The sequence below is a fragment of the Cervus elaphus genome, chromosome 8 (assembly GCF_910594005.1).
Source record: "Cervus elaphus chromosome 8, mCerEla1.1, whole genome shotgun sequence".
Taxonomy (NCBI): domain Eukaryota; kingdom Metazoa; phylum Chordata; class Mammalia; order Artiodactyla; family Cervidae; genus Cervus; species Cervus elaphus.
In genome coordinates, this window is record NC_057822.1 from 13507270 (window position 1) to 13519970 (window position 12701).

Sequence of the window (12701 nt, forward strand, 5' to 3'; positions counted from 1 at the left end):
AACCTAGATGTCCATCAGCAGAAGAATGGAAAAGAAAGCTGTGGTACATATACATAACGGAATATTACTCAGCCATTAAAAAGAATACATTTGAATCAGTTCTAATGAGGTGGATGAAACTGGAGCCTATCATACAGAGTGAAGTCAGAAAGAAAAACACCAGTACAGTATACTAACGCATATATATGGAATTTAGAAAGATGGTAACGATAACCCTGTATGCGAGACAGCAAGAGAGACACAGATGTATAGAATAGTCTTTCGGACTCTGTGGGAGGTGTGGGTGGGATCATTTGAGAGAACAGCATTGAAACATGTATATTATCATTATGTGAAACAAATCGCCAGTCCAGGTTCAATGCATGAGACAGGGTGCTCAGGGCTGGTGCACTGGGATGACCCTGAGGGATGGGATGGGGAGGGAGGTGCGAGGGGGGTTCAGGATGGGGACACATGTACACCCATGGCTGATTCATGTCAATGTATGGCACAAACCACTATAATAATGTAAAGTAATTAGCCTCCAATTAAAATAAATAAATTAAAAAAAAGATTTCCACTTATTAAGCTATAGAATATTTTAATAATATATAAAAGTAAAATAATGATGATGGCAGCCAACATGTACTGAACACTTACTATGTAACTGCTATGGTGTTAGGAATATCAGAGATATATACATACATCAGGTCATTATGCTGTACATCTAAAATAATGTTATACATCAATTATATCTCAATAAAACTAGAGAAAAAAAAGAAACAGAAAAATGATCCAAATTACAACGCTAAGAAGAAAATAAAGAGTAATATGATGGATAGCAGTGAGAAGAACCTACTTTCATCTCAGAAATCCTCTCTGAAGATATGTCTGAGCTGGGTTTCTCTGTTGGTTCAGTGGTAAAGAATCTACCTGCCAATGCAGGGGACGTGGGTGTGATTCCAGACCTGGGAAGGGATCAGGGATTCCTTAGTTGCCGTGGGGCAACTAAGCCTGTGCATCACGACTCCTGAAGCCCAAGAGCCCCACAGTCCACACTCTGCAACAAGAGAGGAGCCCCGATTTGCCGCAACCAGAGAAAAGCCTGTGCAGCAACGAAGGTCCAGGACAGACAAAAATACTAAATAAATCACCTGCCTATGCAGGGGACACAGGATGGATCCCTGGTCCAGGAAGATTCCATATACCATGGAGAAACTATGCCTGTGGGCCACAACACCTGAAGCCCATGCACTCTAGAGCCTATGCTCCACAACGAGAGAAGCCACCGCAATGAGAAACCTGGGCACCACAATGAAGAGTAGCCCTGTTCGCCACAGTTAGAGAAAACCCGAGTGCAGCAATAAAGACCCAGGGCAGCTGGAAAAAAATAAAAAAGATATGTCTGAGCTCATATTTAAAGACAACACTAAGTCAGTCACAGCAATATCCAATGTCGGGGATTCCAGACAAAGGACTAGCCATATATATGTGTGTGTATATATATATCCCATATGTGTGGAATCTAAACTATGCTACAAATAACCTTATTTACAAAACAGAGTCACAGACATAGAAAACAAACTCATGGTTACCAAAGAAGAAAGGGAGTGGGGGAGGTATAAATTAGGGGTTTGGGATTAGCAGATATAAACTACTATATGCCTGGTAGCTCAGTTGGTAAAGAATCTGCCTTTAATGCAGGAGACCCTGATTTAATTCCTGGATCGGGAAGATTCCCGGGAGAAGGGATAGGTTACCCATTCCAGTACTCTTGGGCTTTCCTGGTGGCTCAGTTGGTAAAGAATCCACCTGCAACGCGGGAGACCTGGGTTTGAACCCTGGGGTTGGAAGATGCCCTGGAGGAGGGCATGGCACCCACAGGCTTCCCTAGTGGTTCAGATGGTAAAGAATCTGCAATGCAGATTCAATCCTGGGTCGGAAAGATCCCCTGGAGAAGGAAATGACAACCCACTTCAATATTCCTGCCTGGAGAACTCCATGGAGAGAGGAGCCTGCTGGGCTACAGTCCATGGGGCTGCAATAAGTTGGACATGACAGAGTGACTAACACACACATTATATAGAAAACAGATAAACAATGAGGTCTTACTGTATAGCACCGAGAACTATATTCAGTATCTTGTAATATAACATAATGGGAAAGAATATGAGAAAGAACATATATGTATAACTGAACACTGTATTGTACACCAGAAACTAGCACCACATTGTAAATCAACTATACTTCAGATAAAAAAAAAATAGCCTACAAGGCTATGATGAAGTGTCATTAAGTGCTCCACTCATAGGACTCTATATATTTCTAATATTTGAGATAAATTTGGATTTCAGAACAAAATTGGTATATATCAACAAAGACTGAGATTAGCTATGTGAGGAAAAAACTGATTCAAGAGAAGGTATAACACATATGTATCTGAGAAGACATGGAAAACCTTCAAAACCAAGAAACTCAGTCCCTTCAGAACTCTAGTACAACTGAAGATATTTGTTTATGAAAGTTAAAGTGCTAGTCACTCAGTTGTGTTCAACTCTTTGTGACCCAATGGACTGTAGCCCACCAGGCTCCTCTGTCCATGAAATTCTCCAGAAAAGAATACTGGAGTGGGTAGCCACTCCCTTCTCCAGGGGACCTTCTTGACCCAGGGACTGAGCCCAGATCTCTTGCACTGCAGGCAGATTCTTTACTGTTTGAGCCACCAGGGAAGCATACTTGAATACAGAAGGTCCCAAAACAGTTTAGACAAAGAGCCCAGAATAAGCCACACTATTTGTGGTAAGAAGGACTTACTAGCACAAGACTATTATTCTTAGGCTAGTCTATCCCCACAGCTGATACACAAAGATCAAATTCTCATAGTTCAAAAAGTCAATCTCAGACAGTCATACGTTGTACGATTCTATTCATATGATATTTTGGAACAGGAACTATGGGACAAGGAAGAGATCAATGGTTTGGAGGGATTAGGGATGGGTAAAGGGTTTGATGCAGAAGAGCACTATAAAGTTTTTTGGGGTGATGGAAATTGTTCTGTCCTGTCTGTGGTAGTTACATGAATCTGCATAAGCATTAAAATCCATAGAAATGTATACTAAAAAAAGGCTAATTTCATATGTGTGCCCAGTCGCTCAGTTGTGTCCAACCCTTTGCAACTCCATGGACTGTAGCCAGCCAGGCTTCTCGGTCCATGGATTTTCCCAGGCAAGAGTACTGGAGTGGGTTGTCATTTCCTACTTGAGGAAATCTTCCCAACCTGGGAACACGGGTTTGAATCCCAACACGGGATTGAACCTGTGTCTTTTAAGTCTGCTGCACTGGCAGGAGGATTCTTTACCACTGTGCCACCTGGGAAGCTCAGAAGAAAGGCTGCCCTGACTGGGAATTGAACCCTGACTACAGCAGTGAGTGCACTGAACCCTAACCACTAGACTACTGGGGAGCATCTAATTTCACTGTATGTAAATTTTTATAATACTAACTTAAAAGTATGAAAAGTACCATGGCTAGATGACACTAATCCACTTCCATGTGTAGAAGCTGTCTAGTGATTCTAATAATAGTGGGTCCCCAAACTTCACTCAGGGAAATAATGTATTTGCTATTAAGGTGATCTAATTAAGCACCCACGTTCTGACCGTAGTCTCCAAAGAGTTACAGGGTGGAAAAGGGACATTGAGGTTGAATTTTGGAAATGGTGAATTTTTAGGTACTCCAAATGGGGATGCTGAGTAGCTGGCTGTATATATGGGTCTGGAGCTGAAGATCTGGGTTGAGAACACTGAGTTATCTGCATAGAAATCACAATTAGAGTCACAGTATTAGATGGGAATTGCCCAGGGAAAGGCATATAATAAGAGCATTGAGTAAAGAACCTTGGGGAATAACGACATTTAACGAATGCATAGACAGAATAGCTTGCAGAGGTATCTGATGGCTATGCCTGATGGAAAGGGTAGGAAAGTATATTGTCAGAGCAAGTTTTAAAAAAACAAAGACTAAAAGGATCTACTAGATTTAGTAACAGGGAGATCATTGGTGACCTTGAAGAGAGCAGTGTAAGTAAAACAACGGAGGCAGAAGCCAGACTGATGAGCAGTGGTCAAGAGGCATGGAATTGAGAAATGAAAGGTAGATGAGGCATTAAAGACAGTGAGTGTAGAAAATATTCAGGGGATATCTCACAGGAAATAAGAGCAAGACTCTGGGCCCAAACTCTGGGTTTTGAATCACTGGTAAAATGGCATTGTGTGTGTACTCAGTTGCTCAACCCTATCCAACTCTTTGTGACCCTGGGAAGCCCATTAACAGCACTTATTTCATAGGACTGTTGTGAGGCTTAAAATAATTATAATGTAAAGCTCTAAGAACAACAGGTGGCACAGTGGTAAGCACTCTACCTGCTGATGTAGGAGATGCAAGAGATGCCGGTTTGATCTCTACATTAGGAAGATCCCCTGGAGTAGGAAATGGCAACTCACTCCAGTATTCTTGTCTGGAAAATTCCAAGGACGAGGAGCCTGGCAGCGTCTAGTCCATGCAAAAGAGTTGGACACGACTTATGGACAAACACGCACAGCATACATTGAGAACAATGCCTGACACACTTGAGTGTTAGAGGATGATGATAACTGTATTATGATCATAACCAGTATCACCATCTTTAAAGAAGTTTGGCTGTAAAGGGGAAGACTGACAGGGCAATAACAAGACAATGTGGAACTGAAGGAAAACTCTTTCCCCTACCAAGAGAAGACCCGAGCATGATGAAATGCTAATAAGAAGCAATACAGTTGGTTAAAAGGATAGGATTTGAGAAAACTGACAGCATGAGGTCCCAGAGACAGGAAAGAAAGGTTGAAATCTTTCCATTTAAGGGACTCCCTTATTGTCAGGAGAAATATCAGTAAGCTCAGATATGCACCAATAAGCTCAGATGACACCACCCTTATGGCAGAAAGTGAAGAACTAAAGAGCCTCTTGGTGAAAGTGAAAGAGGAGAGTGAAAAAGTTGGCTTAAAGCTCAACATTCAGAAAACTAAGATCATGGCATCCGTTCTTATTAGTTCATTGCAAATAGATGGGGAAACAGTGGAAACAGTGGCTGACTTTATTTTTCTGGGCTCCAAAATCACTGCAGATGGTGACTGCAACCATGAAATTAAAAGACGCTTACTCCTTGGAAGGAAAGTTATGACCAACCTAGACAGCATATTAAAAAGCAGAGACATTACTTTATCAACAAGGGTTTGTCTAGTTAAGGCTATGGTTTTTCCAGTGGTCATGTATGGATGTGAGGGTTGGACTATAAAGAAAGCTGAGCACCGAAGAATTGATGCTTTTGAACTGTGGTGTTGGAGAAGACTCTTGAGAGTCCCTTGGACTGTAAGAAGATCCAACCAGTCCATCCTAAAGGAGATCAGTCCTGAATATTCATTGGAAGGATCGATGCTGAAGCTGAAACTCTAATACTTTGGCCACCTGATGTGAAGAGCTGCCTCATTTGAAAAGACCCTGATGCTGGGAAAGATTGAAGGCAGGACGAGAAAGGGACGGCAGAGGATGAGATGGTTGGATGGCATCACCGACTCAATGGACATGGGTTTGGGTGGACTCCGGGAATTGGTGATGGACAGGGAGGCCTGGCGTGCTGCGGTTCATGGGGTCACAGAGTCAGATACAACTGAGCGACTGAACTGAACTGAACTATAGATAAATGGACATTCCAACCATAGTAACAGAAAGGAGGCAAGGAGAGATGGGAATACAGTACAATTTCTAGATAGAGACAACATAGGAAGTTGAGTATTTACCCAATAATTACTACTCTCATGATAAAGCATAAGGTAAGTCAAAGTCTTTGAAATACCTAAGGAAGCCAATAAGTAAAAGCAGAGACAAACTGAATAGGCCTCCCCCTGCCCCCACACATTTCATATTTACTGGCATCTGCTATGTCCAGAAATTCTGCTAGGCGCTCTAATGCATTTGGCTCATTTAATGCCCATGACAACTCTATGAGATAGATACAGTTAACCCCTACTACACACATGATAAAACAGAAGTTGAAAGAAGTTAAAGAACTAGTGTGAAGTCACAAAAAATTAGAGAACAGCAGAACTAAGATTAGACCTGACGTCAATTACTTGAAAGCTTGAGCTATATTATACTATCAAGAAGTCTATTGACTCTTTTCTTCAACATCACTACCTTCTTACATTTTTAGCTATGGACCCCCACCAAAACTTCCTTTCTACAGTTTCACAAACTCATTTACTGCTATCTCAATGAAGCCAATGCAGGTTTTAAAAAAAAAAACAAGTTTCAAATGCCGTCACTCAGGGAACGCACTCTTCATTTTTCAGAGTTCCCACACAGGGACTTCTCACTTCATATAAACTGCCTGGTTCCTGATGGGCAGGGACCATATAAGTTGTAATGCAACCCTGACTTAGAAAGTCAATAAAGACAGAGAGAAAACAAGTTCTAATTTATCTTTCACTTAGCTGGTATAAAGTGCAAAGTTAGGAAGTTGGAAAGACTTACCTCCGTAAGTGAAGACAGGTGAAAAGTAAATAGAACATAAACATCTAAAATACCTTGATATCGTTGTCTATTCCACCAGAAATAATCTGATCACTTGTATCATTGAAAGTCACAGCTAACACTTGGTAGGTGTTCTGAAATGTCTGAATGGCTGCTTTCTTGCGGATATCCCAAAGCTGAAAAAGAGGACAAGAGAGTCTATAGTAACATCACTCTAAGAAACAACTGCACAGTACACCCATAAATCTAAGGACTGTGGAAGTGAAAACATCTGTAAAGGTACCCTGTTCAGAAATTTGTCTGAATGAATATCCCATCAACGTCATGAGAACCGACTATAATTTTGCCAAAGTATCTGAATACAGGTGGAATAAATCACTTTGGTTATATTTTCAGACTTTGTTAAAAGTTTGAATATATGCGGTTAATTAAATGCCCTTAGAGTGGATATCTTCACCATGTTTATTAGTTCATTTGTTCTACACAAAGGATATTAGACCAATGCTTTCAAATTGTAGATTTTAATTCATTACTCAACTACAACTTGCATTAAAAAAATATATATACATATGGAGACGAGGTTACATCAGTGAAAATGGCAGAGTACAAAGTGCCCAAAGATTGTCCCTCTACAAAAGCAGAAAACTGGCAAAAAATCTTTCAGAATCAATTGCATCAGAACTCTAGAAACTAAAAGTTTACAGCAACTAGGTAAACACTGAGGATAAAAACCAGCTGGGTCTTAGTAAGAGGGCTTTGTAGTTCTTTAACTTACCCTGGCTCCATCCTCACTCAGCAATAGATCTGAAAACAATAGCCTACATTCCTAGTATAGGTTCCTAAGTACCCAAGGAAGAAGAATGACTCTTACTTTCAAAATATTGTGGGTTTAAATTAAAAAAAAAAAAAAAAAAAAAATTTTTTTTTTTTTTTTTTTAACTGTTTGGTGGCTCCCTGATACATGAACTCAAAGTTTTTGTTGTTCAGTTGCTAAGTCATGCCTGACTCTTTGGAACCCCATGAACTGCAGCACACCAGGCTTCCCTTTCCTTCACTATCTCTGGAGTCTGCGCAAACTCATGTTCATTGATTCGGCGATGCCATCCAACATCTCATTCTCTGTCACCCTCTTCTCCTGCCTTCAATCTTCCCCAGCATCAGGGTCTTTTCCAATGAGTCAGCTCTTCCCATCAGGTGGCCCAAGTATTGGAGCTTCCGCATCAGTCCTTACAACGAATATTCAGGGTTGATTTCCTTTAGTATTGACTGGTTTGATTTGCTGTCCAAGGGACTTTCAAGAGTCTTCTCCAGCACCACACTTCGAAAGCATCAATTTTCAGTGCTCAGCCTTCTTTATGGTCCAGCTCTCACATCCGTACATGGTTACTGGAAAAATCATAGCTTTGACTATACGGACCTTTGTTGGCAAAGTGATGTCTCTGCTTTTTAATCTGCTGTCTAGGTTTGTCATAGTTTTTCTTCCAAGGAGCAAGTTTCTTTTAATTTCATGGCTGCAGTCACTGTCCAGTGATTTTGGAGCCCAAGAAAATAAAATCTGCCACTGTTTCCCCATCTATTTGCCATGAAGTGATGGGACCAGATGCCATGATCTTCGTTTTTTGAATGTTAAGTTTTAAGCCAGCTTTTTCAATCTCCTCTTTCATCTTCAAGAGGCTCTTTAGTTCCTCTTTGCTTTCTGCCATTAGGGTGGTGTCATTTACATATCTCAAGTTACTGGTATTTCTCTCAGTAATCTTGATTCCAGCTTGTGCTTTATCCAGCCTGGCATTTTCCATGATGTACTCTGCATACAAGTTAAATAAGCAGGGTGACAACAGACAGCCTTGTCATACTCCTTTCTCAGTTTTGAATCAGTCGTTGTTCTATGTCTGTTTCTAACTGTTGCTTCTTGACCTTTATACAGGCTTCTTAGGAGGCAGGTAAAGTGATCTGGTATTCCCATCTCTTGAAGAATTTTCCAGTTTGTTTGATCCACACAGTCAAAGGCTTTAACGTATGTAGTCAGTGAAGCAGTAGCAGATGTTTCCCTGGAATTCCCTTGCTTTCTCTATGATCCAGTGGATGTTGACAGATAGATTTCAAGGAATTAGATCTGATAGAGTGCCTGAAGAACTACGGACAGAGGTCTGTAACACTGTACAGAAGGCACTGACGAAAACCTTTCCAAAGAAAAAGAAATACAAGAAGGCAAAGTGGTTGCTTGAAGAGGCCTTACAAATAGCTGAGAAAAGAAGGCAAGGGAGTAAGGAAAAGAGATTACCCTACTGGATGTAGAGTTTCAGAGAATAGCAAGGAGAGGTAAGAAAGCCTTTTTAAGTGAACAATTCAAAGAAATAGAAAAGAACAACAGAATGCAAAAGATTTAAGATCTTTCCAAGAAAACTGGAGATACCAAGGGAACATTTCATGCAAAGATGGGCACAATAAAGGACAGAAACAGCAAGGACCTAACAAAGCAGAAGAGACTAAAAGAAGTGGCAAGAACACACAGAAAAACTGTACAAAAAAGGTCTTAATGACCTGGATAACCACAATGGTGTGTTTACTCATCTAGAGCCAGACAACCTGGAGTGTGAAGTCAAGTGGGTCTTAGGAAGCATTATTATGAACCAAGCTAGTGGAGGTACTCGAATTCCAGCTGAGCTATTTCAAATCCTAAAAGATGATACTGTTAAAGTGCTGCACTCAGTATGCCTGCAAATTTGGAAAACTCAGTAGTGGCCATAGGACTAGAAAAGGTCAGTTTTCATTCTAATCCCAAAGAAAGGCAATGCCAAAGAATGCTGAAACTACTGTACATTCCTAACTTAAAGGGCTTGACTTTATTTTGCCTACCGTGGAACTTTCCCAGGGCAGAGGCATTTGTCTAAAACAATTAAAGGCAAATACATTAGCCTCTGCTGGCTAGGCAATGGATAACAGTTGGGGCAAATAGGAAAAGCTGGGGAATGAGAGAGTTTGGAGAGTAAAGGCTTTGAAAAGGTTTGACATATACTTGGAACTCTAGGAGGCCACCTGAATGCCCATGGCTGGACATATGCTTAGGAAAGACCTGAGAAGGCCCTAACCTCTCACCTCTTGCTGACCACAAGAGGATGTGAAGGCTAATACAGAGTTATAAACTGTCAGGCTGAGAGGTTAAAGGAGACCCCTACACACCCACACAGCCAATCTACAAAGACTGGCAGAGTCTTCCCTGCCCCACCAGGTGATTAAGGATATTTCTTCTGAATCATCTGTGAACCACTGAGCTGATGAAACAGAGATTTCAATGTCTACACATGACAAAGCCAAATAGATGGAGAAACAAACAATGGAAACAGTGACATACTTTATTTTGGGGGCTCCAAAATCACTGCAGATGGCAGCCATGAAATTAAAAGATGGCTGCTCCTTAGAAGAAAAATGATGACCAACCTAGACAGCATATTAAAAAGCAGAGACATTCCTTTGCTGACAAAGGTCTGTCTAATCAAAGCTCTGGTTTTTCCAGCAGTCATGTATGGATGTGAAAGTTGGACCATAAAGAAAGCTGAGTGCCGAAGAATTGATTCTTTTGAACTGTGGTGTTGGAGAAGACTCTTGAGAGTCCCTTGGTCTGCAAGGAGATCAAACCAATCCATCCTAAAGGAAATCAGTCCTCAATATTCACTGGAGGGGCAGATGTTGAAGTTGAACCTCCATTACTTTGGTCACGTGATATGAAGAACTGACTCATTAGAAAAGACCCTGATGCTGGGCAAGATTGAAGGAAAATTCATTTAAAAAAGTAACCATCAAAAGTTTAGTGTGGTTTTTCACATGTACTCCTTTGAAATCCCTTTGTTTAATCGTTAATTTAAAAAAACCCAGAGTCAAAAACTAGTACCAAGGAAAGAATAAAGTGTACAAAGCAGTGTGTCCTGTGTACCCTTGAAATAAGTTACTATTTCTAGGCTTCATTTTCCTCCTTCATAAAGTGAGGATGCTGGAGGAGATCAGTGGCTCCCAGAATGTCATACCTGCTCTATCAGATCACTTGAGAACACATTTAACATTCTGATTCTTAAAAACACAATACCACTGATATTAGCATCCAAAAAAAAAAAACAAAAAAGAGAAACACTTAGGTGCAAATCTAACAAAATACGTATGTGAGTTCTATAAGGAAAACTTAAAAAAATGCTAATGAATGAAATAAAAGTAGAACTAAATAAATGGAGAGACATTCCACGTTCATGGGTAGGAAGACTCAATATATCAAGATGTTCGTTCTTCCCAATTTGACCTATAGATCAATCATACTCATCAATGCAATGTCAACTAAAATTCCAGCAAGTTATTTCATGGAAATCAACAAACTGGAGTTTACTTGGAAAGGCAAAACATCCCAATTTGCCAACACAATATTGTAAGACAAAACTGGAGGACTGACCCTACCCAACCTCAGGATTTACAATAAAGCCAATAATCAAGACAGTGCAATATTGACAAAAGAGCTGACAAATAGATCAATGAAAGAGAATAAAAAACCTAGAAATAGACCCCCATAGTCAACTGATCTTTGACAAAGAAGCAAAGGCAATACAATGGAACAAAGGGGACTTCCCTGGTGGTCCAGTGGCTGAGATTCCACACTCCCAATGCAGGGGACTCAGGTTTGACCCCTGGTCAAGGAACTAGATCCCATATGCTGCAACTAAGAGCTTGCATGCCACAACTAAAATCCAGCTCAGCCAAAATAAAAAAAAGGTTGGGGGGGAAACAAAGATAAATGACTTCAACAAGTTGTGCTGGCACTGTACATTCACATGTTTAAAAAAAAAAAAGCACAATCCATGAAAGAAATCATTGATAAGCTGAACTTCACTAACATTAAACATTTCTGTGAAAGAAAATGTTAAGAGAATTAGAAGACAAGCCAGAAACTATGAGAAAACACTTGCAAAAAAACACATCTGTTAAAGGACTGTTATCTAAAATAAAGTACAAAGAATTCTTAAATTCAACAACAACAAACAAGCAGGTCAAAAACTGAGCTTTAAGAGTTCTCATCAAAGAAAAACATTTTTTCCTTTTCTTGTATCTATGTAAGAAAACAGATGCTGCTGGTCAAACCTGTGGTAATCATTTCACAATAAAGTTAAGTCGAACCATCCTGCTGCATGCCTTAAATTTATACAGTTATATATGTCAATTATTTCTCAATAAGACTGGAAAAAAAGGTATTTTACATGATATATCATTGCAGAAATGCACAGTAAAATGACAGTACAATACAACCACACACCTACTAGAAAGGTCAAAATCCGAAACACTGACAATACCAGATGCTGATAAGGATGGGGAACAAAGGAATGCTCATTCAATGCTGGTAGGAAGACAAAATGGTGTAGTCACTTCGGAAGACAGACTGGCAGTTTCTTACAAAACCCTTAATATGCGTGCGTGCTCAGTCACTTCAGTCGTGTCCGACTCTGTGTGACCCCATGGACTATGGCCCGCCAGGCTCCTCTTTCCATGGGATAATCCAGGCAAGAATACTGGAGTGGGTTGCCACTTCCTTCTCCAGGGATAAGTATGAAGTGAGTGAAATGAGTGAAGTGAAGTCCCTCAGTCGTGTCCAACTCTTTGTTACCCCATGGACTGTAGCCTAGCAGGCTCCTCCGTCCATGGGATTTTCCAAGCAAGAGTACTGGAATGGGTTGTCATTTCCTTCTCCAAACCCTTACTATAGAACCCAGCAATTGTGCTCCTCAGTATTTACTCAAAGGAGTTAAACACTTGTTGTTGTTCAGTTGCTAAGTCGTATCAGACTCTTCGCAACGCCATGGACTGCAGCATACCAGGATTCTGTCCTCCACTATCTCTTGGAGTTTGCTCAAGTTCATGTCCATTGAGTCAGTGATGCTATCTAGCCATATAAGGTGAGTTAAAAGCTTAGGTCCACACAAAAACCTACACAGCTGTATAGAGCAGCTTTATTCATAACTGCCAGAACTTGGAAGCAAACAAGATGACCTTCAGTAGATGAATGGATAAACTGTGGTATATCCAACAAAGGAATATTATTCAGTGTTAAAAAGAAATGAAGTATTAAGTTGCTGCAAGGCAAGATCCCGCATGACATAGCATGCTGCAACTAAGACTCGACG

At 40.5% G+C, this 12701-nt stretch overlaps 1 protein-coding gene across 1 annotated transcript in view; it reads right to left on the minus strand.

Annotated features, from left to right (window-relative positions):
* The window catches only part of SNRNP40 (small nuclear ribonucleoprotein U5 subunit 40), a 33577-nt gene that overhangs the window by 13229 nt on the left and 7647 nt on the right, over positions 1–12701 (minus strand). The window contains exon 5 of the mRNA XM_043909537.1: positions 6600–6722. Within this exon, the coding sequence (XP_043765472.1) occupies positions 6600–6722 (123 nt within the window). The remainder of the gene's footprint in view (positions 1–6599; positions 6723–12701) is intronic.